The sequence below is a fragment of the Pipistrellus kuhlii genome, unplaced genomic scaffold (genome assembly GCF_014108245.1).
Source record: "Pipistrellus kuhlii isolate mPipKuh1 unplaced genomic scaffold, mPipKuh1.p scaffold_m20_p_2, whole genome shotgun sequence".
Taxonomy (NCBI): domain Eukaryota; kingdom Metazoa; phylum Chordata; class Mammalia; order Chiroptera; family Vespertilionidae; genus Pipistrellus; species Pipistrellus kuhlii.
The window spans coordinates 4551162-4579033 of NW_023425515.1; the positions used below are offsets into that span (position 1 = coordinate 4551162).

At 52.6% G+C, this 27872-nt stretch overlaps 4 protein-coding genes across 5 annotated transcripts in view; all 4 read right to left on the reverse strand.

Annotated features, from left to right (window-relative positions):
* Positions 1-2580: 2580 nt before the first annotated feature.
* Positions 2581-7249, reverse strand: LOC118723421 (cystatin-B). The gene is made up of 3 exons (XM_036445706.2): positions 7169-7249; positions 3492-3593; positions 2581-2931 (listed from the first exon to the last, which is right to left on the reverse strand). The coding sequence occupies exons 1-3, from the start codon at positions 7232-7234 to the stop codon at positions 2803-2805; spliced, it is 297 nt and encodes a 98-aa protein (XP_036301599.1). The 5' UTR covers positions 7235-7249; the 3' UTR covers positions 2581-2802.
* A 4420-nt stretch (positions 7250-11669) lies between these two features.
* Positions 11670-16144, reverse strand: LOC118723422 (cystatin-B). Its single transcript, XM_036445707.1, has 3 exons — positions 16079-16144; positions 12433-12534; positions 11670-11872 (listed from the first exon to the last, which is right to left on the reverse strand). Exons 1-3 carry the CDS (start codon positions 16142-16144, stop codon positions 11744-11746), a joined length of 297 nt encoding a protein of 98 aa, XP_036301600.1. The 3' UTR covers positions 11670-11743.
* A 4251-nt stretch (positions 16145-20395) lies between these two features.
* On the reverse strand, positions 20396-23173 carry LOC118723419 (cystatin-B-like). Of its 2 annotated transcripts, none has more exons than XM_036445702.2 (3): positions 23060-23173; positions 21294-21395; positions 20396-20744 (listed from the first exon to the last, which is right to left on the reverse strand). In XM_036445702.2, the coding sequence occupies exons 1-3, from the start codon at positions 23132-23134 to the stop codon at positions 20616-20618; spliced, it is 306 nt and encodes a 101-aa protein (XP_036301595.1). In that variant the 5' UTR covers positions 23135-23173; the 3' UTR covers positions 20396-20615. The 2 variants fall into 2 exon arrangements, with proteins under 2 accessions (XP_036301595.1, XP_036301596.1); XM_036445703.2 differs by lacking the exon at positions 23060-23173 and adding an exon at positions 21463-21495.
* Positions 23174-27476: 4303 nt separating this feature from the next.
* Positions 27477-27872, reverse strand: part of LOC118723418 (cystatin-B-like) — a 7471-nt gene continuing 7075 nt past the window's right edge. Inside the window, exon 3 of the mRNA XM_036445700.2 lies at positions 27477-27840. Coding sequence (XP_036301593.1) covers positions 27712-27840 — 129 coding nt within the window. The 3' untranslated portion in view covers positions 27477-27711. The remainder of the gene's footprint in view (positions 27841-27872) is intronic.

A 27872-nucleotide genomic window follows, 5' to 3' on the forward strand; every position in this document is an offset into this window, starting at 1 on the left:
ATGCCAGGGTTCTTTTCCCCCAGCCTTACAAAGGGTTCAGCATTCTGGAGAAACGCCTGCACGTACTGTAGATGATTAAGAAGGAGTCCGTGAATGAAAGATAATTTTGAGAGGAATTGGGGTTCAGAGGAGCTTCCAGCTAAAGGAGCCAGAAGACACTCCTCCTTAACTAAGGACCCTGCTTTTATTAAACACAATTTGTCCCAAGGCAAGGTGGAAATATACATTTCAAAGGATATGGTATCAAAGGGTTTACAGGGATTGTCACTTTTGGGGAATAGCCTACTGCTTGTTCAGGTGTTTGGCCAAAAGAGGCAATAAAATGCCCTGAGCTGTCTGGCAGTTAACAACCATCCTATTCAGGTTTGGGGGAAGTGCCGTTTAGCCCTTAGGTAAACTACATGTGACTCAACCCTGTTGAGCTCCCCAAGCTTCACCCACCCTTTGGAAAAACTCTTGTCATTAATTACACGCTGGAATTGGTTCTCAGCAGACACACACACACACACACACACACACACAGCTCACTATGCAGAATTACTCACTGCTGCTCTCCAGGGTCCGCATGCTCACCGTCCCGCCCTTCCATGCTCCTGGTGACCTAGGACACAGACAGCCTGACTGTGGCACAAACCGCCACATGCCCCAGGGGAGCCAAGAGGGGCTCAGGAATGTCAGACTGACACTAACCCTCAGGAACACACACTGAGTGGCCAGATTATTAGGCAAATTGTAAACCGCATCGTATGGGATATGGAAGCCGAAGGCCTGTTCGAACACCTTTGCTGTCTGCAGTCACCAAGATAAAACGTCTCTAATTCGCACAGGAACACAAGGATTGGACAGTTGAGCATTGGAAAAAAGTCACGTGGTCCGATGAATCACGTTTCCAGTTGCATCATGCAGATGGCAGAGTGAGAATTTCGCAGAAACAGCATAAAAGCATGCTCCCCACATGCATGAGTACAACCCTTCAAGCTGGTGGGGGCAGTGTTATGGCTTGGGGCATGTTTTCCTGGCATGATTTGAGCCCTTTAATTCGTGTGAAACAATGTCTGAATACCATACCTAAGTATCATTATTGATCAAGTTCATCCTGTCATGTGGATGGTGTATCCCAATGGAGATGGCTTCTTCCAACAAGACAATGTGCCATGCCACAGTGCTTGTATTGTGCAGGAGTGGTTTCAAGAACATGAGGGAGACTTTACCTTGCTTAGGTGGCCCCTACAATCATTTGAGCATTTGTGGGACCAAGTTAAAAGAGCCATCAGGCAGCAGGTTCCACAACCATCAAATCTCACAGACTGGACAGGGCTATTCATCAGGTACTGTGTCAGATTCTTCACATCACCTTTCAACATCTCGAGGAGTTAATGCCAAGAAGAATCGCCGCAGTACTGAAGGCAAAAGGTGGACCCACGAAGTACTGATGGGGTGGTCATAATAATCTGGCCACTCAGTGCATGAATTTGTGCATGGGTGGGGGCCTGCCAGCCTGGCCAGGGGAGGGGACATGAAGGGTTGGCTGGCCTGCTTGCTGGTCAAACTCCTGTTCAAGGGGACAATTTGCATATAAGCCTTTTATTATATAGGATATACATGGAGTAGCCAGATTTTTATTCATTCAGAGATCATCATAATCTGGCCACTCATTGTATTCTACTTTGACCCTGAGTGACACAGATAGAAATTTCACCAAACTCATAACCATTATTGCTTGTCTCATTTTCAGTTCTTGTAAGTGTATTTACAGTATCACATGATCTCACTCATCTAGGGGAAATGATGAACAAGAACAGACCCAGAGACGAGGAGGCATGGATCAGACTGTCGGACCTCAGAGGGAGTGTAGGGGTGGGTGGGGATGAAAGGGAGAGATCAACCAAAGGACTTGAGTACATACATATGAGCCTAACCAGTGGTTGAGGACAACAGGGGGGTGGGGGCATGCGTGGGGATGGATCGGGGATGGGAATGGGGCGATGAGGACAAAGACGTCATACCTTAATCAATAAAGAGATCTAAAAAGAAAGAAATTTCACCCAACTGTCATTAACCCTATGCTGTCAGGGGCACTCTTTAATTCTATTTCACACAAACATGGGGCAAGCCAGCCAGGTACTGACCACACGGGTGGGCAGGACCCCTGCTGAAACAGGCAGGCCCTCCCAGATGCTCCAGGTTATAGCAGGCGCTGCACAGCCTCCCAGTGCTCAGGGCAGCCGGTGTGCACAACCCTTTGTCCCTGCCCTGTGACCGCTGCTACAGAAACAGTGTGACTGTCTGAGCACATGTAGAACTCACGGTCAAGAATCGGGTTTACTCGAATCTTTTTACTTATGGGGGGCAACCCAGGCCTGGAGACAGAGTGCAGAGTACAGGCAGCGGGGTGCAGAGCTGTACTTGGAACAGACACCTGGGTCCCTGGGTCTTCCACCCACTTGCTGGGACCTGGGGCAACCCTGCTGGGCTCTCCTCCTCAGGTGGAGGGGCCTCAGCTGGCTCAGGCTGGCACGTGGCTGTGAATATGGTGGTTATGGCTTCAGATGAAGAGAAAAAAATACACGACAAAGGAAATTTGCAAAAACTTAAAAATGTATTTATTTAGAGATCACCTAAGCCCTCTTGGAAAGCAATTCCGTTAAGATCATTGATTGGGAGGAAAATCACGCTGTTACAGTTAGAAGCAGAGACTCCAGATTGACGCAGAGGAGCACAGAGATGCCGCTCATTTAGGACCCCGGCACGCGACCACGTGGCAGAGAACCACGTGGCGAAGGTTCAGTTCAAGAACCAGAACTAGAAGTAGGTGAGCTCGTCCTGCTTGGTCTTGTTGGTCTGATAGTCGTGCAGGGCCAAGGCCTTGTTTTCATGAGGGAGACTCTCATACACGCGGATGTGCACGAAGTCATCATCTGCAACTTGAACCTGGGAAGAGAGAGGCGAGTGAGGGGGGCAGGTGCTGCCTCTGACCCAAGTCCCCGTGCCTGGCGGGCTGCGTGACAAAGGCCCTGAGAGCCTGGAGGCCGGGTCCCTTCCGGGCATCAGCAGCTAGGGTGGGGACATTCTCATCTTCCTCCTTCGGGCGCAGTGGACACCCAGCACCCCGGCCAGCACCCTGGGCTCCTCAGAGCCCTCAGTTTCCTGAAAGGCTCAGTCCTCTCCTCCATGGAGTGCATGCACACCCATTTATTTTATTTGTTTAAAAACATTTGTATTGATTTTTAGAGAGAGGAAGAGAGACATCGATGTGAGAGAGACACATCCTACATGCATCCCAACTGAGGCCAGGGATTGAATCTGCAACCCAGGTACCAGCCCTTGACCGGGAATCAAACCTGAGGCCCTTAGGTGTACAGTCTGACGCTCTATCCGTTGAGCCACACCAGCCAGGGCTACAGGAACCCCCTTAAGCACCCCTGTCCTGGCCCTTATAGGTCCTCCCTCCCCCCAGGTCTGCATGAGCTCCCCAGGAGCGGACACTCCACCTTGATGAAGTAGTTAGTCCCCGCGACCAGCTGGCTCATGTACTCCGTGGCCTTGAAAGTGGGGTACTTCTTGTTCACCTTCTCCTCCAGCTGGGACTTCACCTAAGGGGCAGGAGAGAGGGGTAACCGGGCCTTCATGAGTGACTGACACGGGAGCTGAGGCCTCATGTCAGATGTTACCAACTGACCTCTAAGGCCCACCCTTTACAGATCATCCTCAATGCAGGACCAAGCATGTCAAACTCGTGGCTGGCACAAGGCATGTGGCCCACCAGCGAGTTTGACATGCTTGTGACTGTTCAGGCTAATGGTAAAGTGCAGCAAACAATTCCTTGATTCTACCCAGTTCCAAAGGTATGATTTCAGCATCTCACTTGCCCTTTCTTTTCTAGACGCGGTAAGTTTTTATAACTTCATCATTACTACACTGCCTACAAGTTCATACCCTGCTTTCCTTTTTTCTTTTTCTTTTTTATTAAAAAAAATATTTTATTGATTTTTCTTACAGATATGAAGGGAGAGGGACAGAGAGCTAGAAAAATCGATGAGAGAGAAACATCGACCAGCTGCCACTTGCACATCCCCTACCGGGGATGTGCCCGCAACCAATGTACATGCCCTTGACCGGAATCGAACCTGGGACCCTTCAGTCCGCAGACCAACGCTCTACTGCTGAGCCAAACCTGTTTCGGCCCTGCTTTTCTTTTTTACTTAAAACCCAAACAACTCATTTGAACAATGTTATGTAATTTTTAATGACGCTTTTAAAATGAATAACGTAAAAGTTTACAATTTTAAACTAAAGTTAATTTTAATTGTAGATTTAACCTTCCATCTTCTAGATGTGCCCAAACTCTCTTAACTTCCCCCTCCTGGGCCCTGAGGCTGTGCCCAGTGCTTTTGAAGCAGATGAGGCAGCAGAGAGAGTGCTTTGCAGGTAGAGGTGCTTCCTGCATTGATAGGTCATTTCCTGAGGACGCCAGGCCTTTGGGCAGATGCTGATCCTGATCCGAGTCTCAGACAGGAATCAAACTTGGGGTTCAATCCTGTTCCCCGGGATGTTGACCTCTTATTAACTGAATATCTTCATGGAGGCAGGAGAGAGCAGGTTGGTGTGGGGCCAGACATGGCGGGGATGTCCCTTTTCCGTGTCCCGCACGGAAAGAGAGATGAACGAACTGGATCTAAGTGGAGGCGGCCAGGGATTGAGAAATATTAGAAATAGAGAGAGAAGACACAGAGATAGATTTTAAGCTGGGAGCTGGGTGGGCCGCCATCCTGTCTGCTGGAGAGGCAGGAAGACTACAAGCCTCCCAGCACATTTATTTTATACCCCCATACCAGGCAGTTATCACAACTTATTGGCATTCTTTTTTAAAAAAATATACTTTATTGATTTTTATACAGAGAGGAAGGGAGAGAGATGGAGAGTTAGAAACATCGATGAGAGCCATCGATCAGCTGCCTCTTTGCATACCCCCTACTGGGGACATGCCCGCAACCAAGGTACATGCCCTTGACCGGGATCGAACCTGGGACCCTTCAGTCCCCAAGCCGATGCTCTATCCATTGAGCCAAAACGGTCCCGGCGCTTATTGGCATTCTTAAGTAGGCTCTAGGATGCCTGGATTTACATATCTAGACCCGCCCCTGCGCACACCTGGGTTATTATGAAGGCCGCTGATTACACTTCCTGCCATCTCGGGCAAATGTGCATCGGAGCCTTGGCTCTGCCAGTCTGTCTCAGCTGGCAACAGTTAAAAGAATGCCCAGGTGCCTTCCCAGGTGGCCCTCTACAGGATGGTTGGTTGGTTTTTCTTACAGTAAAATCAAAGCTGGCTGCAAGGACTCTGGCTGCTCTCTAGACTACTGGTAGGCACTGGGGCATGCTGACTTGGCTGGAGTGACTGGACGCGGTGAGGAAAGTTAGAGGACTTTCGTTAACTCAGCTTGATGAGCTGTGGGAGCCCACGGGGATGACTCTCATGACATGCCAGTGAGTCATTGGCCAACGGCACAAAGGCTTCATGGCTGCCCTGCACCTTTAGGGAGGGGCCCCAACCAGGGATAAGAAAGGAGGGGAAATGGAGTCAGCAGCTAAGGACAGGAGGGAGGGTCAGGAAGGGAGAAGGCAGGCCCCTCCTGCTGCTACTCTGCCCTTTGCGTGTGGCCGGCAGGGTTCTCACAGCAGGCCCACCTGTCTGAGTGCTTACCTGTCCTGCAAGGCGCCATGTTTGGTCTGCAGGGATCTGACCCTGCAGACGGTGGACAAGCCTCAGGGGCTGAGTGACACGCACAAACCCACAGGGGAGTCTGGGAAGGAATCGCCTCCCTCCTGGCCTGTTTCAGGAGTGGAGGCAGGAGGGCAAGGAATGGTGAGACAACCCAAATGTGGGCGCTGGGACTGGGCACCTGGCAGCCTCCAGGCCCTGCCTGTGGTGGCGGTTCACTGATTTACTGCTGGCCAGGGAACGGTGGGCTGTGCTGGGGCGAGGGGGAGCACGGAAGGCCTGGGGATGGTTAGGAAGTTGCCAGTCACTATTCCTCCAGGGGCCAGGAGATGGAAGAGGGCCAGGAAAGGCCAAGGTGGGGACTGGTGGGTGCTACTCGAGGAGGCTGAGCCAGAATTAGGGACTCTGACATCCTTCTGGCCAGGGCTCCCTCTCTGGCCTCTGTTCTCCTCTCCTGCAGCCCAGAGAGCTTGGGGAGGAGTCAGTGTACACAGGGGAGGCAGCAAGATGTCCCTGCCCTGTCCTCTGGGAGCCACAGGCAAAGCCCCGCCCTCCAGAACTGCCTCCCAGCGGAGATGGGACTGCCCTCTTACTTGTCACTCTCAAGGGACCATCACCACATTAAGGAGACAGCGACCCCTCTCTCCTGAGCGAGCTGATGCACATTCAAAGTTCACGCAGCAAGTGAGGAATCCCTTGGGCCCGGGAAACCCAACCACAGGAGAGGCTGGGCTCGGGAGCCCTGGGACATGAACCTCGCCCACACTGGCTCGCCTGGCAGTCTCTACAGATGCTCCATTTTCAAAGTCCCATGGGCCCGATTCACCCGTTACTGTGGTCAGATGGTCTGAACCACCTGAGCAAAGGGGCGTGTTGGGAGGAGGGGTACTATGGAGTGAGGGAAGAAGCAGGTTTGTTTGACTTTGTGTCTCCTCCAAACTTGAGCCTTCCCGTGGCCCCAAGGTCTCCCCTTCCTGTGGCTCCACCCTCTCCCCTTCCCTCCCCCAGAACCTCCAGGGAAGGCACCCCAGGGATGCCCACTTTCCAGAGAAGAACACGGAGGCACCGGAGTCCAGCGCTGCCCAGGGTCTGAGCCAGGCTCTGCCTCTGCCTCCCAGCCTGGTTTCTGGTTAGTTTTCTTTTCTTTTCTTTTTTTTTTTTAACATTTATTTGGGGATGACTTCAAACGTACACAAGGAGCACCAGAATAAGGGTAGACGTGTAGGATCTCTTCCCCGGGTTCACGGACCGCTACCTTCCAGCCCACCTGCCCTGGCTCCCCTCTCTCTCTGATTGATTCCCCCCGGAACCGCCCGAGGACCCACACCGGGCCCTTCCCTCCGAGCCTGGGCGAGCAGAGCCCGGAGCCCAGGCCCAGGGTCCCGGTCCCAGCGCCCCGGTGGGGCTGCCCCTGTGGGCGGGGCGGGAGACCCCCGGGCCGCCTACCTGGTCGGCGATGGCCTGGATCTCAGCCGTGGCCGGCTTGGTGGCGGAGGGGCCACCGAGCATCATCTTGGCGGAGCAGCGGGCACGGAGCTGGGAGCTGTGGGCACGGAGGAGCTCGGCCTGGGAGGGAGATCAGCAGGGAGACAGCGGCTGCTGAGCTGTGAGCTCTGCCTCCCACTTAAACCCTTGGGCGGTGCCGCGGGGAGGAGGCGGTCCCACCAGGGGGGGGGGGCGGGCGCCTAGGGAGGTTGGGTGTGGGAAGGGGCGTGGTGGAGTATGGGTGGGGTGCGGGTGGGGTCGGGGTGAGAGGCATCGAGTGGGGTAGGGCGGGGGTGGGGGGTGGGAGCTGGGAAATGGACGGGTGCCTTGCACAATCTGGAACCCCGCAGAGGGCGCCGCCTGTGGGCCATGGCGTGTGCTGCATGCAGTGCGTGCACCTGTTTGGTGTTGGTCTTTTTTATTGCTTTATTTTTTATTGATTTTTTACAAAGAGGAAGAGAGAGGGACAGAGAGCTAGAAACATCGATAAGAGAGAATCATTGATCAGCTGCCCCTTGCACCCCCCTCACTGGGGATGAGCCTGCAACCAAGGTACATGGCCTTGACCAGAATCAATCCTGTGACCTTTCAGTCTGCAGGCAAGGCTCAATCCACTGAGCCAAACAGGTTTCGGCTGGTGTTGGTCTTATTGGCCTCGGAGATACGCCAGGCGCCTCCAAACCATGCCACTTTCGCATGTTGATTCTGGTGAGCACAGGGCAATGAAGACCCTGCCATTGGGGTGCGAGAACTTTCACCTCTCCCTTCATAGCATGTAGGTACGGCCCTGGCCGGTATGGCTCAGTCGTTAGTAGCTTTCCCCTGTCCACCAAAGGATCGTGGGTTCAACTTCGGATTCTAAATCACCGAGAGGCCCTAAACTGGAGACAACTGATCCATGTTTCTCTCTCACATTGATGTTTCTCTCTTGCTCTCCTTCTCCCTTCCTCTCTCTAAAATAAAGGGGGGAGAAGGGGAGGGACAAAAAATGAAATGATTACATTAAAATCATGTAGGTAGGGAGTCTGGTCCAGAAAGAGAGCAAAGATCAGAGGTCATTTCTTTTTAAATGTGAGGCTCGCCTGCATGGCAGGCAGACAGCTGGCTACCAAACTTCTGGGCTCTCGCATCTTCCTGTGATGTGTCCTCCTCCCCTTTGAAGCTGCAGACCCACATCCTGGGCCTTAGCTCTGGAAGCTACAAACTCCGAACTCCTCTGCCACTGCCGGCAGGGCAGGTTCTGGGTGGGAGAAACCCAGAGGTGAGTGGGAGCCGGACCTGAGAGTCCCCAAGAGCAGGAGGGAGAGAAGTCTGTGCTCCGGAAGGAGCTGGGGGACAGAGACCGCCAGGGCATCCTGGAATCCAGGACCGGGCCCTGCCTGGCCTCACTCCCCAGTGCCTTGGACTGCTCTGCACTTCTCATCTGGGAGACCTGGCCCAGCAGCCAGCTTGCACCAGCCTCTCTGGGTGTCACCAGTGTGTGACCCAGGGTCACACAGTGAAGGGCTAATGTGTGTGAGCAGAGGAGGCACAAAGGAGTCCAGTGAGGAGATGCCTGCCAGGGCCTCAGGTTGGAGTGGGAGTAGCATTCCGGCTGCACCCCTCCCCCACTCCAGGGCTGCACCTCAGGGGATGCTGGGCCTCTCCCACCCCTGGGTGCTGACTGCAGGAGCAGGCCCAGCCTTGCCTTCTGTAGGGCTCAGTGCAGAACCCCAATGGGAGTGGCCCATGAGCAGGAAAGTGGGAGAGGCAAGCTTTTCTGGTAACTGCCAGGGAAGAGCCTGGTTTGTAATTCCAGGAAGGGTGGGAGGCCAGGTGTGGAGGGGAAGGAGAGACCCCTACAATTCAGTCATGAATGAATGACTGAATGAATGAATGTGTGAATGAAAAAGGGGCTACACAGCAGACCGGACAAGCTCGGGGCGCTGCTAGGTGAGCCTGACAGTAACCACAAAGGTGATTCGATAATAAATTCCTAGTTTGGCAGGTCATGCGGGCAATCACATCCCACGCCCATTGCTTCCTGGTAAAGATCAATCTTTTGCCGGTTTGGCTCAGTGGTAGAGCATTGGTCTGTGGACTGAAAGGTCCCAGGTTCGTTTCCGGTCAAGGGCATGTACCCGGTAGGGGGTTTGGAGGAGGCAGCTAGTCGATGTTTCTCTCTCATCGATGTTTCTAGCTTGCTCTCTCTCCCTTCTTCTCTGTAAAAAAATCAATAAAAATATATTTAAAGAAAAAAAGTCAATCTTTATCTTAAGCAAGCCCTGCCCATTGTTCTTATGCACCTAGGAAAGATACCTCTGGTAAGTCAGCGTGAATTTCTTGTCCAAACCCCTCGGAGGCATAACCACACTGGCACCAGTTATGCTGTTGCCCACAATTCATCTCTACTTACTGTAAATGTTAACTAACCTTTACTCACTTATGTAAAGGAAGTGGGTGTTTCTCCATTTTGGGTCCTGTGTTCTCCATTTCGACACCTTACATGTTTCGTCAGAGCTCCGCGCGGGGGAGGTAAGTGTGGCCTGTGTGACTTCACCTGGAGAGGATTCTGGAAGCCTCCACCCGGTGTCTCCTGGACTCTCTCTATTTGACCGTTTCCTGTGCTGTTTGCTGTGTGTCCGTTTGCCATAATAAACCACAGCCCTGGGAGACTTTACCTTGCTTAGGTGGCTCCCACAATCACCAGATCTCCATCCAATGGAGCATTTGTGGGACAAAGTTAAAAGAGCCATCAGGCAGCTGGTTCCACAACCATCAAATCTCACAGACTGGACAGTGCTACTCATCAGGCACCGTGTCAGACTCCTCACACCACCTTCCGACATCTTGCGGAGTGAATGCCAAGAAGAATCGCCACAGTACTGAAGGCAAAAGGTGGACCCACGAAGTACTGATGGGGTGGTTATAATAATCTGGCCGCTCAGTGTGTGTTCAGCGTATGAATTTGTGCATGGGTGGGGGCCGGCCAGCCTGGCCAGGGGGAGGGGACATGAGCGGTTGGCTGGCCTGCCTGCTGGTCAAACTCCTGTTCAAGGGGACAATTTCCATACTAGCCTTTTATTATATAGGATATACATGGAGTAGCCAGATTATTATGCATTCAGATATCATCATAATATGCCACTCATTGTATTCTACCTCGACCCTGAGCCACACAGATAGAAATCTCACCAAACTTATAACCATTATCACTTGTCTCATTTTCAGTTTTTTTTAATTTTATATTTTATTGATTTTTCACAGAGAGGAAGGGAGAGAGATAGAGAGCTAGAAACGTTGATGAGAGAGAAACATCAACCAGCTGCCTCCTGCACATACCCTACTGGGGATGTGCCCGCAACCAATGTACATGCCCCCGACCGGAATCGAACCTGGGACCTTTCAGTCCGCCGACCTACCCTCTACCACTGAGCCAAACCGGCTTCGGCTCATTTTCAGTTCTTGTAAGTGTATTTCCAGTAGGACATGATCTCACTCATCTGGGGGAAATGATGAACAAGAATAGACCCAGAGATAGTGACAAGGAGGCATGGATCAGACTGTCAGACCTCAGAGGGAGTGTAGGGGATGAAGGGGAGAGATCAACCAAAGGACTTGAGTGCATACATATGAGCTTAACCGGTGGTTGAGGACAACAAGGGGATGGGGGTATGCGTGGGGATGGATGGGGGATCGGAATGGGGGGATGAGGACAAATATGTAATACCTTAATAAAGAAATTAAAAAGAAAGAAATCTCATCCAACTGTCATTAATCCTATGATGTCAGGGACATTCTTTAATTCTATTTCACACAAACACAGAGCAAACCAATCAGATAGTGACCGCACGAATGGGCAGGACCCCTGCTGAAACAGGCAGGCCCTCCCAGATGCTCTGAGTTATAGCAGGCACCGCACAGCCTCCCAGGCAGCTAGTGCCAGGGCAGCTGGTGTGCGCAAACCTTTGTCCCTGCCTTGTGACCGCTGCTACAGAAACACAGTGTGACTGTCTGAGCACATGTCTAACTCATGGTCAAGAATCGGGTTTACTCGAATCTTTTTACTTATGGGGGGCAACCGAGGCCTGGAGACAGGGTGCAGAGTCCAGGCAGCAGGAGCGGGGTGCAGAGCTGTAGCTGGACCAGACTCCTGGGGCCCTGGGTCTACCACCCACTTGCCGGGACCTGGGGCAACCCTGCTGGGCTCTCCTCAGGTGGAGGGGCCTCAGCTGGCTCAGGCTGACGCGTGGCCGTGAAAGACCTTTGTAAACACATCTGTATGGTGGTTATGGTTTCAGATGAAGAAAAAAATATCCATGACAAAGGAATTTTGCAAAAACGTAAAAATGTATTTAGTTAGAGATCAGCTAAGCCCTCTTAACGGAAAGCAATTCCGTTAAGATCATTGATTGGGAGGAAAATCACGCTGTTACAGTTAGAAGCAGAGACGCCAGATTGGCGCAGAGGAGCACAGAGACTCCGCTCATTTAGGACCCCAGCACGCGACCACGTGGCACAGAACCACGTGGCGAAGGTTCAGTTCAAGATCCAGAACTAGAAGTAGGTGAGCTCGTCCTGCTTGGTCTTGTTGGTCTGATAGTCGTGCAGGGCCAAGGCCTTGTTTTCATGAGGGAGACTCTCATACACGCGGATGTGCACGAAGTCATCATCTTCAACTTGAACCTGGGAAGAGAGAGTTTAGTGAGGAGGGCAGGTGCTGCCTCTGACCCAAGTCCCCGTGCCTGGCGGGTTGCGTGACAAAGGCCCTGAGAGCCTGGAGGCCGGGTCCCTTCAGGGCATCAGCAGCTAGGGTGGGGACATTCTCATCTTCCTCCTTCGGGCGCAGTGGACACCCAGCACCCCGGCCAGCGCCCTGGGCTCCTCAGAGCCCTCAGTTTCCTGAAAGGCTCAGTCCTCTCCTCCATGGAGTGCATGCACACCCATTTATTTTATTTGTTTAAAAACATTTGTATTGATTTTTAGAGAGAGGGAGAGAGACATCGATGTGAGAGAGACACATCCTACATGCATCCCAACTGAGGCCAGGGATTGAATCTGCAACCCAGGTACCAGCCCTTGACCGGGAATCAAACCTGAGGCCCTTAGGTGTACAGTCTGACGCTCTATCCGTTGAGCCACACCAGCCAGGGCTACAGGAACCCCCTTAAGCACCCCTGTCCTGGCCCTTATAGGTCCTCCCTCCCCCCAGGTCTGCATGAGCTCCCCAGGAGCGGACACTCCACCTTGATGAAGTAGTTAGTCCCCGCGACCAGCTGGCTCATGTACTCCGTGGCCTTGAAAGTGGGGTACTTCTTGTTTACCTTCTCCTCCAGCTGGGACTTCACCTAGGGGGCAGGAGAGAGGGGAAACCGGGCCTTCATGAGTGACTGACACGGGAGCTGAGGCCTCATGTCAGATGTTACCAACTGACCTCTAAGGCCCACCCTTTACAGATCATCCTCAATGCAGGACCAAGCATGTCAAACTCGTGGCTGGCACAAGGCATGTGGCCCACCAGCGAGTTTGACATGCTTGTGACTGTTCACGCTAATGGTAAAGTGCAGCAAACAATTCCTTGATTCTACCCAGTTCCAAAGGTATGATTTCAGCATCTCACTTGCCCTTTCTTTTCTAGACGCGGTAAGTTTTTATAACTTCATCATTACTACACTGCCTACAAGTTCATACCCTGCTTTCCTTTTTTCTTTTTCTTTTTTATTAAAAAAATATTTTATTGATTTTTCTTACAGAGATGAAGGGAGAGGGACAGAGAGCTAGAAAAATCGATGAGAGAGAAACATCGACCAGCTGCCACTTGCACATCCCCTACCGGGGATGTGCCCGCAACCAATGTACATGCCCTTGACCGGAATCGAACCTGGGACCCTTCAGTCCGCAGACCAACGCTCTACTGCTGAGCCAAACCTGTTTCGGCCCTGCTTTTCTTTTTTACTTAAAACCCAAACAACTCATTTGAACAATGTTATGTAATTTTTAATGACGCTTTTAAAATGAATAACGTAAAAGTTTACAATTTTAAACTAAAGTTAATTTTAATTGTAGATTTAACCTTCCATCTTATAGAAGTGCCCGAACTCTTAACTTCCCCCTCCTGGGCCCTGAGGCTGTGCCCAGTGCTTTTGAAGCAGATGAGGCAGCAGAGAGAGTGCTTTGCAGGTAGAGGTGCTTCCTGCATTGATAGGTCATTTCCTGAGGACGCCATGCCTTTGGGCAGATGCTGATCCTGATCCGAGTCTCAGACAGGAATCAAACTTGGGGTTCAATCCTGTCCCCTGGGATGTTGGCCTCTTATTAACCAAGTATCTTCTTGGAGGCAGGAGAGAGCAGGTTGGTGCGGGGCCAGACATGGCGGGGATGTCCCATTTCCGTGTCCCGCACGGAAAGAGAGATGAACGAACTGGATCTAAGTGGAGGCGGCCAGAGATTGAGAAATATTAGAAATAGAGAGAGAAGACACAGAGATAGATTTTAAGCTTGGAGCTGGGTGGGCCGCCATCCTGTCTGCTGGAGAGGCAGGAAGACTACAAGCCTCCCAGCACATTTATTTTATACCCCCATACCAGGCAGTTATCACAACTTATTGGCATTCTTTTTTTAAAAAATATATTTTATTGATTTTTATACAGAGAGGAAGGGAGAGAGATAGAGAGTTAGAAACATCGATGAGAGTCATCGATCAGCTGCCTCTTTGCATACCCACTACTGGGGACATGCCCGCAACCAAGGTACATGCCCTTGACCGGGATCGAACCCGGGACCCTTCAGTCCCCAAGCCAATGCTCTATCCATTGAGCCAAACCGGTCCCGGCGCTTATTGGCATTCTTAAGTAGGCTCTAGGATGCCTGGATTTACATATCTAGACCCGCCCCTGTGCACACCTGGGTTATTATGAAGGCCGCTGATTACACTTCCTGCCATCTCGGGCAAATGTGCATCGGAGCCTTGGCTCTGCCAGTCTCTGTCTCAGCTGGCAACAGTTAAAAGAATGCCCAGGTGCCTTCCCAGGTGGCCCTCTACAGGATGGTTGGTTGGTTTTTCTTACAGTAAAATCAAAGCTGGTTGCAAGGACTCTGGCTGCTCTCTAGACTACTGGTAGGCACTGGGGCATGCTGACTGGACACGGTGAGGAAAGTTAGAGGACTTTCGTTAACTCAGCTTGATGAGCTGTGGGAGCCCACGGGGATGACTCTCATGACACGCCAGTGAGTCATTGGCCAACGGCACAAAGGCTTCATGGCTGCCCTGCACCTTTAGGGAGGGGCCCCAACCAGGGATAAGAAAGGAGGGGAAATGGAGTCAGCAGCTAAGGACAGGAGGGAGGGTCAGGAAGGGAGAAGGCAGGCCCCTCCTGCTGCTACTCTGCCCTTTGCATTTGGCCGGCAGGGTTCTCACAGCAGGCCCACCTGTCTGAGTGCTTACCTGTCCTGCAAGGCGCCATGTTTGGTCTGCAGGGATCTGACCCTGCAGACGGTGGACAAGCCTCAGGGGATGAGTGACACGCACAAACCCACAGGGGAGTCTGGGAAGGAATCGCCTCCCTCCTGGCCTGTTTCAGGAGTGGAGGCAGGAGGGCAAGGAATGGTGAGACAACCCAAATGTGGGCGCTGGGACTGGGCACGTGGCAGCCTCCAGGCCCTGCCTGTGATGGCGGGTCACTGATTTACTGCTGGCCAGGGAACGGTGGGCTGTGCTGGGGCGAGGGGGAGCACGGAAGGCCTGGGGATGGTTAGGAAGTTGCCCGTCACTAGCCCTCCAGGGGCCAGGAGACCGCAGAGGGCCAGGAAAGGCCAAGGTGGGGACTGGTGGGTGCTAATCGAGGAGGCTGAGCCAGAATTAGGGACTCTGACATCCTTCTGGCCAGGGCTCCCTCTCTGGCCTCTGTTCTCCTCTCCTGCAGCCCAGAGAGCTTGGGGAGGAGTCAGTGTACACAGGGGAGGCAGCAAGATGTCCCTGCCCTGTCCTCTGGGAGCCTCGTGGAAAGCCCCGCCCTCCAGAACTGCCTCCCAGCGGAGATGGGACTGCCCTCTTACTTGTCACTCTCAAGGGACTATCACCACATTAAGGAGACAGCGACCCCTCTCTCCTGAGCGAGCTGATGCACATTCAAAGTTCACGCAGCAAGTGAGGAATCCCTTAGGCCCGGGAAACTGAACCGCTGGAGAGGCTGGGCTCGGGAGCTGAGGGAGAGGAACCTCGCCCACGCTGGCTCACACGGCAGTCTCTACAGATTCCCCATTTTCAAAGTCCCATGGGCCCGATTCACCCGTTACTGTGGTCAGATGGTCTGAACCACCTGAGCAAAGGGGCGTGTTGGGAGGAGGGGTACTATGGAGTGAGGGAAGAAGCAGGTTTGTTTGACTTTGTGTCTCCTCCAAACTTGAGCCTTCCCGTGGCCCCACCGTCTCCCCTTCCTGTGGCTCCACCCTCTCCCCTTCCCTCCCCCAGAACCTCCGGGGAAGGCACCCCAGGGATGCCCACTTTCCAGAGGAGAACACGGAGGCACCGGAGTCCAGCGCTGCCCAGGGTCTGAGCCAGGCTCTGCCTCTGCCTCCCAGCCTGGTTTCTGGTTCTTTTTCTTTTTTAACATTTATTTGGGGATGACTTCAAACGTACACAAGGAGCACCAGAATAAGGGTAGACGTGTAGGATCTCTTCCCCGGGTTCACGGACCGCTACCTTCCAGCCCACCTGCCCTGGCTCCCCTCTCTCTCTGATTGATTCCCCCCGGAACCGCCCGAGGACCCACACCGGGCCCTTCCCTCCGAGCCTGGGCGAGCAGAGCCCGGAGCCCAGGCCCAGGGTCCCGGTCCCAGCGCCCCGGCGGGGCTGCCCCTGTGGGCGGGGCGGGAGACCCCCGGGCCGCCTACCTGGTCGGCGATGGCCTGGATCTCAGCCGTGGCCGGCTTGGTGGCGGAGGGGCCACCGAGCATCATCTTGGCGGAGCAGCGGGCACGGAGCTGGGAGCTGTGGGCACGAAGGAGCTCGGCCTGGGAGGGAGATCAGCAGGGAGACAGCGGCTGCTGAGCTGTGAGCTCTGCCTCCCACTTAAACCCTTGGGCGGTGCCGCGGGGAGGAGGCGGTCCCACCAGGGGGGGGGGCGGGCGCCTGGGGAGGTTGGGTGTGGGAAGGGGCGTGGTGGAGTATGGGTGGGGTGCGGGTGGGGTCGGGGTGAGAGGCATCGAGTGGGGTAGGGCGGGGGTGGGGGGTGGGAGCTGGGGAATGGACGGGTGCCTTGCACAATCTGGAACCCCGCAGAGGGCGCCGCCTGCGGGCCATGGCGTGTGCTGCATGCAGTGCGTGCACCTGTTTGGTGTTGGTCTTTTTTATTTCTTTATTTTTTATTGATTTTTTACAAAGAGGAAGAGAGAGGGACAGAGAGCTAGAAACATCGATAAGAGAGAATCATTGATCAGCTGCCCCTTGCACCCCCCTCACTGGGGATGAGCCTGCAACCAAGGTACATGGCCTTGACCAGAATCAATCCTGTGACCTTTCAGTCTGCAGGCAAGGCTCAATCCACTGAGCCAAACAGGTTTCGGCAGTGTTGGTCTTATTGGCATCGGAGATACGCCAGGCGCCTCCAAACCATGCCACTTTCGCATGTTGATTCTGGTGAGCACAGGGCAATGAAGACCCTGCCATTGGGGTGCGAGAACTTTCACCTCTCCCTTCATAGCATGTAGGTACGGCCCTGGCCGGTATGGCTCAGTCGTTAGTAGCTTTCCCCTGTCCACCAAAGGATCGTGGGTTCAACTTCGGATTCTAAATCCCAAGAGGCCCTAAACTGGAGACAACTGATCCATGTTTCTCTCTCACATTGATGTTTCTCTCTTGCTCTCCCTCTCCCTTCCTCTCTCTAAAATAAAGGGGGGATAGGGGGAGGGACAAAAAATGAAATGATTACATTAAAATCATGTAGGTAGGGAGCCTGGTCCAGAAAGAGAGCAAAGATCAGAGGTCATTTCTTTTTAAATGTGAGGCTCGCCTGCATGGCAGGCAGACAGCTGGCTACCAAACTTCTGCTCTCGCATCTTCCTGTGATGTGTCCTCCTCCCCTTGAAGCTGCAGACCCACATCCTGGGCCTTAGCTCTGGAAGCTACAAACTCCGAACTCCGCTGCCACTGCCGGCAGGGCAGGTTCTCGGTGGGAGAAACCCAGAGGTGAGTGGGAGCCGGACCTGAGAGTCCCCAAGAGCAGGAGGGAGAGAAGTCTGTGCTCCGGAAGTAGCTGGGGGACAGAGACCGCCAGGGCATCCTGGAATCCAGGACCGGGCCCTGCCTGGCCTCACTCCACAGTGCCTTGGACTGCTCTGCACTTCTCATCTGCGAGACCTGGCCCAGCAGCCAGCTTGCACCAGCCACTCTGGGTGTCACCAGTGTGTGACCCAGGGTCACACGGTGAAGGGCTGATGTGTGTGAGCAGAGGAGGCACAAAGGAGTCCAGTGAGGAGATGCCTGTCAGGGTCTCAGGTTGGAGTGGGAGCAGCATTCAGGCTGCACCCCTCCCCCACTCCAGGGCTGCACCTCAGGGGATGCTGGGCCTCTCCCGCACCTGGGTGCTGACTGCAGGAGCAGGCCCAGCCTTGCCTTCTGTAGGGCTCAGTGCGGAACCCCAATGGGAGTGGCCCATGAGCAGGAAAGTGGGAGAGGCAAGCTTTTCTGGTACCTGCCAGGGAAGAGCCTGGTTTGTAATTCCAGGAAGGGTGGGAGGCCAGGTGTGGAGGGGAAGGAGAGACCCCTACAATTCAGTCATGAATGAATGACTGAATGAATGAATGTGTGAATGAAAAAGGGGCTACACAGCAGACCGGACAAGCTCGGGGCGCTGCTAGGTGAGCCTGACAGTAACCACAAAGGTGATTCGATAATAAATTCCTAGTTTGCAGGTCATGTGGGCAATCACATCCCATGCCCATTGCTTCCTGGTAAAGATCAATGTTTTGCCGGTTTGGCTCAGTGGTAGAGCACTGGTCTGTGGACTGAAAGGTCCCAGGTTCGTTTCCGGTCAAGGGCATGTACCCGGTAGGGGGTTTGGAGGAGGCAGCTAGTTGATGTTTCTCTCTCATCAATGTTTCTAGCTTGCTCTCTCTCCCTTCCTCTCTGTAAAAAAATCAATAAAAATATATTTAAAGAAAAAAAGTCAATGAGCAGTCCTGCCCATTGTTCTTATGCACCTAGGAAAGATACCTCTGATAAGTCAGCGTGAATTTCTTTTCCAAACCCCTCGGAGGCATAACCACACTGGCACCAGTTATGCTGTTGCCCACAATTCATCTCTACTTACTGTAAATGTTAACTAACCTTTACTCACTTATGTAAAGGAAGTGGGTGTTTCTCCATTTTGGGTCCTGTGTTCTCCATTTCGACACCTTACATGTTTCGTCAGAGCTCCACGAGGGGGAGGTAAGTGTGGCCTGTGTGACTTCACCTGGAGAGGATTCTGGAAGCCTCCTCCCGGTGTCTCCTGGACTCTCTCTATATGACCGTTTCCTGTGCTGTTTGCTGTGTGTCCGTTTGCCATAAGAAAACACAGCCCTGGGAGACTCTACCTTGCTTAGGTGGCCCCCACAATCACCAGATCTCCATCCAATGGAGCATTTGTGGGACAAAATTAAAAGAACCATCAGGCAGCTGGTTCCACAACCATCAAATCTCACAGACTGGACAGTGCTACTCATCAGGCACCGTGTCAGACTCCTCACACCACCTTCCGACATCTTGCGGAGTGAATGCCAAGAAGAATCGCCACAGTACTGAAGGCAAAAGGTGGACCCACGAAGTACTGATGGGGTGGTCATAATAATCTGGCCGCTCAGTGTGTGTTCAGCGCATGAATTTGTGCATGGGTGGGGGCCTGCCAGCCTGGCCAGGGGGAGGGGACATGAGCAGTTGGCTGCCCTGCCTGCTGGTCAAACTCCTGTTCAAGGGGACAATTTCCATATTAGCCTTTTATTATATAGGATATACATGGAGTAGCCAGATTATTATGCATTCAGATATCATAATAATATGCCACTCATTGTATTCTACCTCGACCCTGAGCCACACAGATAGAAATCTCACCAAACTTATAACCATTATCACTTGTCTCATTTTCAGTTTTTTATTTTATTTTATATTTTATTGATTTTTCACAGAGAGGAAGGGAGAGAGATAGAGAGCTAGAAACGTCGATGAGAGAGAAACGTCAACCAGCTGCCTCCTGCACACCCCCTATTGGGGATGTTCCCGCAACCAATTTACATGCCCCCGACCGGAATCGAACCTTTCAGTCCGCAGACCTACCCTCTACCACTGAGCCAAACCGGCTTCGGCTCATTTTCAGTTCTTGTAAGTGTATTTCCAGTAGGACATGATCTCACTCATCTGGGGGAAATGATGAACAAGAATAGACCCAGAGATAGTGACAAGGAGGCATGGATCAGACTGTCAGACCTCAGAGGGAGTGTAGGGGATGAAGGGGAGAGATCAACCAAAGGACTTGAGTGCATACATATGAGCTTAACCAGTGGTTGAGGACAACAAGGGGATGGGGGTATGCGTGGGGATGGATGGGGGATCGGAATGGGGGGATGAGGACAAATATGTAATACCTTAATAAAGAAATTAAAAAGAAAGAAATCTCATCCAACTGTCATTAATCCTATGATGTCAGGGACATTCTTTAATTCTATTTCACACAAACACAGAGCAAACCAATCAGATAGTGACCGCACGAATGGGCAGGACCCCTGCTGAAACAGGCAGGCCCTCCCAGATGCTCTGTGTTATAGCAGGCACCGCACAGCCTCCCAGGCCGCTAGTGCTCAGGGCAGCTGGTGTGCACAACCCTTTGTCCCTGCCCTGTGACCGCTGCTACAGAAACACAGTGTGACTGTCTGAGCACATGTCTAACTCATGGTCAAGAATCGGGTTTACTCGAATCCTCTTACTTATGGAGGGCAACTGAGGCCTGGAGACAGGGTGCAGAGTCCAAGCAGCAGGAGCGGGGTGCAGAGCTGTAGCTGGAACAGACAACTGGGGCCCTGGGTCTACCACCCACTTGCCGGGACCTGGGGCAACCCCGCTGGGCTCTCCTCCTCAGCTGGCTCAGGCTGACGCGTGGCCGTGAAAGACCTTTGTAAACACGTCTGTATGGTGGTTATGGTTTCAGATGAAGAAAAAAATATCCACGACAAAGGAAATTTGCAAAAACATAAAAATGTATTTAGTTAGAGATCAGCTAAGCCCTCTTGGAAAGCAATTCTGTTAAGATCATTGATTGGGAGGAAAATCACGCTGTTACAGTTAGAAGCAGAGACGCCAGATTGGCGCAGAGCGGCACAGAGACGCCGCTCATTTAGGACCCCAGCACGTTATTGTGGCAGAGAACCACGTGGCGAAGGTTCAGTTCAAGATCCAGAACTAGAAGTAGATCAGCTCGTCCTGCTCGGTCTTGTTGGTCTGATAGTCGTGCAGGGCCAAGGCCTTGTTTTCATGAGGGAGACTCTCATACACGCGGATGTGCACGAAGTCATCATCTGCAACTTGAATCTGGGAAGAGAGAGGCGAGTGAGGGGGGCAGGTGCTGCCTCTGACCCAAGTCCCCGTGCCTGGCGGGCTGCGTGACAAAGGCCCTGAGAGCCTGGAGGCCGGGTCCCTTCAGGGCATCAGCAGCTAGGGTGGGGACATTCTCATCTTCCTCCTTCGGGCGCAGTGGACACCCAGCACCCCGGCCAGCACCCTGGGCACTCTACATTCGCTCCTCAGAGCCCTTAGTTGCCAGAAAGGCTCAGTCCTCTCAATGGAGTGCATGCACACTCATTTTATTCGTTTAAAAACATTTGTATTGATTTTTAGAGAGAGAGAGATCGATGTGAGAGAGACACATCCTGCATGCATCCCAACTGAGGCCAGGCAACCCAGGTACCAGCCCTTGGCCCGGAATCAAACCTGAGGCCCTTAGGTGTGCATGCTGACGTTCTAACCATTGAGCCACAACAGCCAGGGTTACAGGAATCCCCTTAAGCACCTATGTCCTGGCCCCGATAGATCTTCCCTCCCCCCAGGTCTGCATGAGCTCCCCAGTAGCGGACACTCCACCTTGATGAAGTAGTTAGTCCCCTGGACCAGCTGGCTCTTGTACTCTGTGGCCTTGAAAGTGGGGTACTTCTTGTTTACCTTCTCCTCCAGCTGGGACTTCACCTAAGGGGCAGGAGAGAGGGGAAACCGGGCCTGCATGAGTGACTGACAGGGGATGTTACCAACTGACCTCTAAGGCCCGCCCTTTAGGGATCATTCCTCAATGCATGTCCAAGCATGTCAAACTCGTGGCCGGCACAAGGCATGTGGCCCACCATCAAGTTTGACATGCTTGTGACTGTTCACGCTAATGGTAAAGTGCAGCAAACAATTCCTTAATTCTACCCAGTTCCAAAGGTATGATTTCAGCATCTCACTTGCCCTTTCTTTTCTAGACGTGGGAAGTTTTTATAACTTCATCATTATGACACTGCCTACAAGTTCATACCCTGCTTTTCTTTTTTACTTAAGACCCAAACAACTCATTTCAACAATGTTTGTAATTTTTTAATGACGCTTTTAAAATTAAAAACGTGGAAGTTTAGAATTTTAAACTAAAGTTAATTTTAATTGTAGATTTAACCTTCCATCTTCTAGATGTGCCCAAACTCTCTTAACTTCCCCCTCCTGGTCCCCGAGGCTGTGCCCAAGTGCTTTTGAAGCAGATGAGGCAGCAGAGAGAGTGCTTTGCAGGTAGAGGTGCTTCCTGCATTGTGAGGACATTTCCTGAGGACGCCATGCCTTTGGGCAGATGCTGATCCTGATCCGAGTCTCACACAGAAATCAAACTTGGGGTTCAATCCCGTCTCTCGGGATGTTGGCCTCTTATTAACCGAGTATCTTCATGGAGGCAGGAGAGAGCAGGTTGGTGCGGGGCCAGACATGGCGGGGATGTCCCTTTTCCGTGTCCCGCTCGGAAAGAGAGATGAACAAACGGGTTCTAAGTGGAGGCGGCCAGGGATTGAGAAATAACAGAAATAGAGAGAGAAGACACAGAGATAGATTTTAAGCTGGGAGCTGGGTGGGCCGCCATCCTGTCTGCTGGAGAGGCAGGAAGATGACGACCCCTCCCAGCACATTTATTTTATACCCCCAAACCAGAAAGTTATCACAACTTATTTGCATTCTTAAGTAGGCCCTAGCATACCTGGATTTACATATCTAGTCCTGCCCCTGCAGACACCTGGGCTGATATGAAGGCCAAGCTAATTACACTTCCTGCCATCTCGGGCAAATGTGCATCGGAGCCTTGGCTCTGCCAGTCTCTGTCTCAGCTGGCAACAGTTAAAAGAATGCCCAGGTGCCTTCCCAGGCGGCCCTCTACAGGGTTGTTGGTTGGTTTTTCTTACAGTAAAATCAAAGCTGGTTGCAAGGACTCTGGCTGCTCTCTAGACTACTGGTAGGCCATGGGATATGCTGACTTTGGCTGGAGTGACTAGACCAGGTGTGGAAGGTTAGAGGACTTTCGTTAACTCAGCTTGATGAGCTGTGGGAGCCCACGGGGATGACTCTCATGACATGCCAGTGAGTTCACGGACCGCTATCTTCCAACCCACCTGCCTTGGCTCCTCTCTCTCTCTCTCTCTCTCTCTCTCTCTCTCTCTCTCTCTCTCTCTCTCTCTCTCTCTCTCTCTCATTCCCCCGGGGAACTGCCGGGAACCGCCCTAGGACCCACACCTGGCCCTTCCCTCTAAGCCTGGTCTCGCAGAGCCCAGAGCCCAGGCCCCGGGTCCCTCCAGTGCCCCAGCGGGGCTGCCCCTGTGCTGGGACGGCCCTGGTCCTCCTACCTTGTCAGCGATGGCCTGGATCTCCGCCGTGGCAGGCTTAGTGTCCGAGATGCCACCGCGCACATTGCACTGCATCTTGGTGGAGCTGAGGGCCCTGAGCTGGGAGCAGAGGCCTGCGAGGGAGATCAGCAGAGAGACAGTGGCTGCTGAGCTGAAAGTACAGCCTCCTCTTATACTGCCTTCAGCTGATGTGGGCGGAGCCGCAGGGAGGAGGAGGTCTGGCCGGCGGGGCGGGGCCCCCAGGGCTCTTGGGGTGGGGTGGAGTGTGGGTGCGGTGCGGGTGGGGTCGGGGTGGGGTGGGGTGGGGTGGAGTGTGGGTGGGGTGCGGGTGGGGTCGGGGTGGGGTGTATCGAGTGGGGAGGGGGTGGGGGAGAGAGGCCTGGGGGAAGGATAGGTGCTTTGCACAATCTGGAACCCCACAAAAAGCCGCCTGCAGGCCATGGCGTGTGTGGCATGCAGTGTGTGCACCTGTTTGGTGTTGGTCCTTTTAAAAAAAAAAAATATTTAATTGATTTTTTACAGAGAGGGACAGAGAACTAGAAACAACGATGAGAGAGAAACATCGATCAGAGCTGTCCCTTGCATAGCCCCCACTGGAGATGTGCCCACAACCAAGGTACATGCCCTTGACCAGAATGGAACCTGTGACCTTTCAGTCCACAGGTCGACACTCTATCCACTGAGCCAAACCGGTTTAAACTGGTGTTCGTCTTATTGGCCTCGGAGATACGCCAGGCGCCTCCAAACCATGCCGCTTTCGCATGTTGATTCTGGTGAGCACAGGGCAATGAAGACCCTGCCATTGGGGTGCGAGAACTTTCACCTCTCCCTTCATAGCATGTAGGTACGGCCCTGGCCGGTATGGCTCAGTCGTTAGTAGCTTTCCCCTGTCCACCAAAGGATCGTGGGTTCAACTTCGGATTCTAAATCCCAAGAGGCCCTAAACTGGAGACAACTGATCCATGTTTCTCTCTCACATTGATGTTTCTCTCTTGCTCTCCCTCTCCGTTCCTCTCTCTAAAATAAAGAGGGAAAGTGTGGGGGACAAAAAAATGAAATGATTACATTAAAATCAGGTAGGCTGGGAGACTGGTCCAGAAAGAGAGCAAAGATCAGAGGTCATTTCTTTTTAAATGTGAGGCTCGCCTGCATGGCAGGCAGACATCTGGCTACCACACTTCTGCTCCCGCATCTTCCTGTGATCTGTCCTCCTCCCCTTTGAAGCTACAGTCCCACTGCCTGGGCCTTAGCTCTGGAAGCTACAAACTCCGAACTCCGCTGCCACACTGCCGGCAGGGCAGGTTCCGGGTGGGAGAAACCCAGAGGTGAGTGGGAGCCGGACCTGAGAGTCCCCAAGAGCAGGAGGGAGAGAAGTCTGTGCTCCGGAAGGAGCTGGGGGACAGAGACCGCCAGGGCATCCTGGAGTCCAGGACCGGGCCCTGCCTGGCCTCACTCCACAGTGCCTTGGACTGCTCTGCACTTCTCATCTGCGAGACCTGGCCCAGCAGCCAGCTTGCACCAGCCACTCTGGGTGTCACCAGCGTGTGACCCAGGGTCACACGGTGAAGGGCTGATGGTGTGTGAACAGAGGAGGCACAAAGGAGTCCAGTGAGAAGATGCCTGCCAGGGCCTCAGGTTGGAGTGGGAGCAGCATTCAGGCTGCACCCCTCCCCCACTCCAGGGCTGCACCTCAGGGGATGCTGGGCCTCTCCCACCCCTGGGTGCTGACTGCAGGAGCAGGCCCAGCCTTGCCTTCTGTAGGGCTCAGTGCAGAACCCCAGTGGGAGTGGCCCATGAGCAGGAAAGTGGGAGAGGCAAGCTTTTCTGGTAACTGCCAGGGAAGAGCCTGGTTTGTAATTCCAGGAAGGGTGGGAGGCCAGGTGTGGATGGGAAGGAGAGACCCCTACAATTCAGTCATGAATGAATGACTGAATGAATGAATGTGTGAATGAAAAAGGGTCTACACAGCAGACCGGACAAGCTCGGGGCGCTGCTAGGTGAGCCTGACAGTAACCACAAAGGTGATTCGATAATAAATTCCTAGTTTGCAGGTCATGCGGGCAATCACATCCCATGCCCATTGCTTCCTGGTAAAGATCAATCTTTTGCCGAGACCGGTTTGGCTCAGTGGTAGAGCATTGGTCTGTGGACTGAAAGGTCTCAGGTTCGTTTCCGGTCAAGGGCATGTACCCGGTAGGGGGTTTGGAGGAGGCAGCTAGTCGATGTTTCTCTCTCATCGATGTTTCTAGCTTGCTCTCTCTCCCTTCCTCTCTGTAAAAAAATCAATAAAAATATATTTAAAGAAAAGTCAATCTTTATCTTAAGCAAGCCCTGCCCATTGTTCTTATGCACCTAGGAAAGATACCTCTGATAAGTCAGCGTGAATTTCTTTTCCAAACCCCTCGGAGGCATAACCACACTGGCACCAGTTATGCTGTTGCCCACAATTCATCTCTACTTACTGTAAATGTTAACTAACCTTTACTCACTTATGTAAAGGAAGTGGGTATTTCTCCATTTTGGGTCCTGTGTTCTCCATTTCGACACCTTACATGTTTCGTCAGAGCTCCACGAGGGGGAGGTAAGTGTGGCCTGTGTGACTTCACCTGGAGAGGATTCTGGAAGCCTCCTCCCGGTGTCTCCTGGACTCTCTCTATATGACTGTTTCCTGTGCTGTTTGCTGTGTGTCCGTTTGCCATAATAAACCACAGCCCTGGGAGACTCTACCTTGCTTAGGTGGCCCCCACAATCACCAGATCTCCATCCAATGGAGCATTTGTGGGACGAAGTTAAAAGAGCCATCAGGCAGCTGGTTCCACAACCATCAAATCTCACAGACTGGACAGTGCTACTCATCAGGCACCGTGTCAGACTCCTCACACCACCTTCCGACATCTTGCGGAGTGAATGCCAAGAAGAATCGCCACAGTACTGAAGGCAAAAGGTGGACCCACGAAGTACTGATGGGGTGGTTATAATAATCTGGCCACTCAGTGTGTGTTCAGCGCATGAATTTGTGCATGGGTGGGGTCCGACCAGCCTGGCCAGGAGGAGGGTACATGAGCGGTTGGCTGGCTTGCCTGCTGGTCAAACTCCTGTTCAAGGGGACAATTTGCATAGTAGCCTTCTATTATATAGGATATACATGGAGTAGCCAGATTATTATGCATTCAGATATCATAATAATATGCCACTCATTGTATTCTACCTCGGCCCTGAGCCACACAGATAGAAATCTCACCAAACTTATAACCATTATCACTTGTCTCATTTTCAGTTCTTTTTTTTTTTTTTTTAAATATATTTTATTGATTTTTCACAGAGAGGAAGGGAGAGAGATAGAGAGCTAGAAACGTCGATGAGAGAGAAACGTCAACCAGCTGCCTCCTGCACACCCCCTACTGAGGATGTGCCCGCAACCAATGTACATGCCCCCGACCGGAATCGAACCTTTCAGTCCGCAGACCTACCCTCTACCACTGAGCCAAACCGGCTTCGGCTCATTTTCAGTTCTTGTAAGTGTATTTCCAGTAGGACATGATCTCACTCATCTGGGGGAAATGATGAACAAGAATAGACCCAGAGATAGTGACAAGGAGGCATGGATCAGACTGTCAGACCTCAGAGGGAGTGTAGGGGATGAAGGGGAGAGATCAACCAAAGGACTTGAGTGCATACATATGAGCTTAACCGGTGGTTGAGGACAACAAGGGGATGGGGGTATGCGTGGGGATGGATGGGGGATCGGAATGGGGGGATGAGGACAAATATGTAATACCTTAATAAAGAAATTAAAAAGAAAGAAATCTCATCCAACTGTCATTAATCCTATGATGTCAGGGACATTCTTTAATTCTATTTCACACAAACACAGAGCAAACCAATCAGATAGTGACCGCACGAATGGGCAGGACCCCTGCTGAAACAGGCAGGCCCTCCCAGATGCTCTGGGTTATAGCAGGCACCGCACAGCCTCCCAGGCCGCTAGTGCCAGGGCAGCTGGTGTGCGCAACCCTTTGTCCCTGCCTTGTGACTGCTGCTACAGAAACACAGTGTGACTGTCTGAGCACATGTCTAACTCATGGTCAAGAATCAGGTTTAGTGCTCGCTTCGGCAGCACATATACTAAAATTGGAAGAATCGGGTTTCCTCGAGTCTTTTTACTTATGGGGGGCAACCGAGGCCTGGAGACAGAGTGCAGAGTCCAGGCAGTGGGGTGCAGAGCTGTAGCTGGAACAGACAACTGGGGTCCTGGATCTACCACCCACTTGCTGGGACCTGGGGCAACCCCGCTGGGCTCTCCTCAGGTGGAGGGGCCTCAGCTGGCTCAGGCTGGCGCGTGGCTGTGAAAGACCTTTGTAAACACGTCTGTATGGTGGTTATGGTTTCAGACGAAGAAAAAAATCCACGACAAAGAAAATTTGCAAAAACGTAAAAATGTATTTAGTTAGAGATCAGCTAAGCCCTCTTGGAAAGAAATTCCGTTAAGATCATTGATTGGGAGGAAAATCACGCTGTTACAGTTAGAAGCAGAGACGCCAGATTGGCGCAGAGCAGCACAGAGCAGCACAGAGACGCCGCTCATTTAGGACCCCGGCATGCGACCACGTGGCAGAGAACCACGTGGGGAAGGTTCAGTTCAAGATCCAGAACTAGAAGTAGGTGAGCTCGTCCTGCTTGGTCTTGTTGGTCTGATAGTTGCTCAGGGCCAAGGCCTTGTTTTCATGAGGGAGAGCCCGATACACGCGGATGTGCACGAAGTCATCATCTTCAACTTGAACCTGGGAAAGAGAGAGGGCGAGTGAGGGGGGCA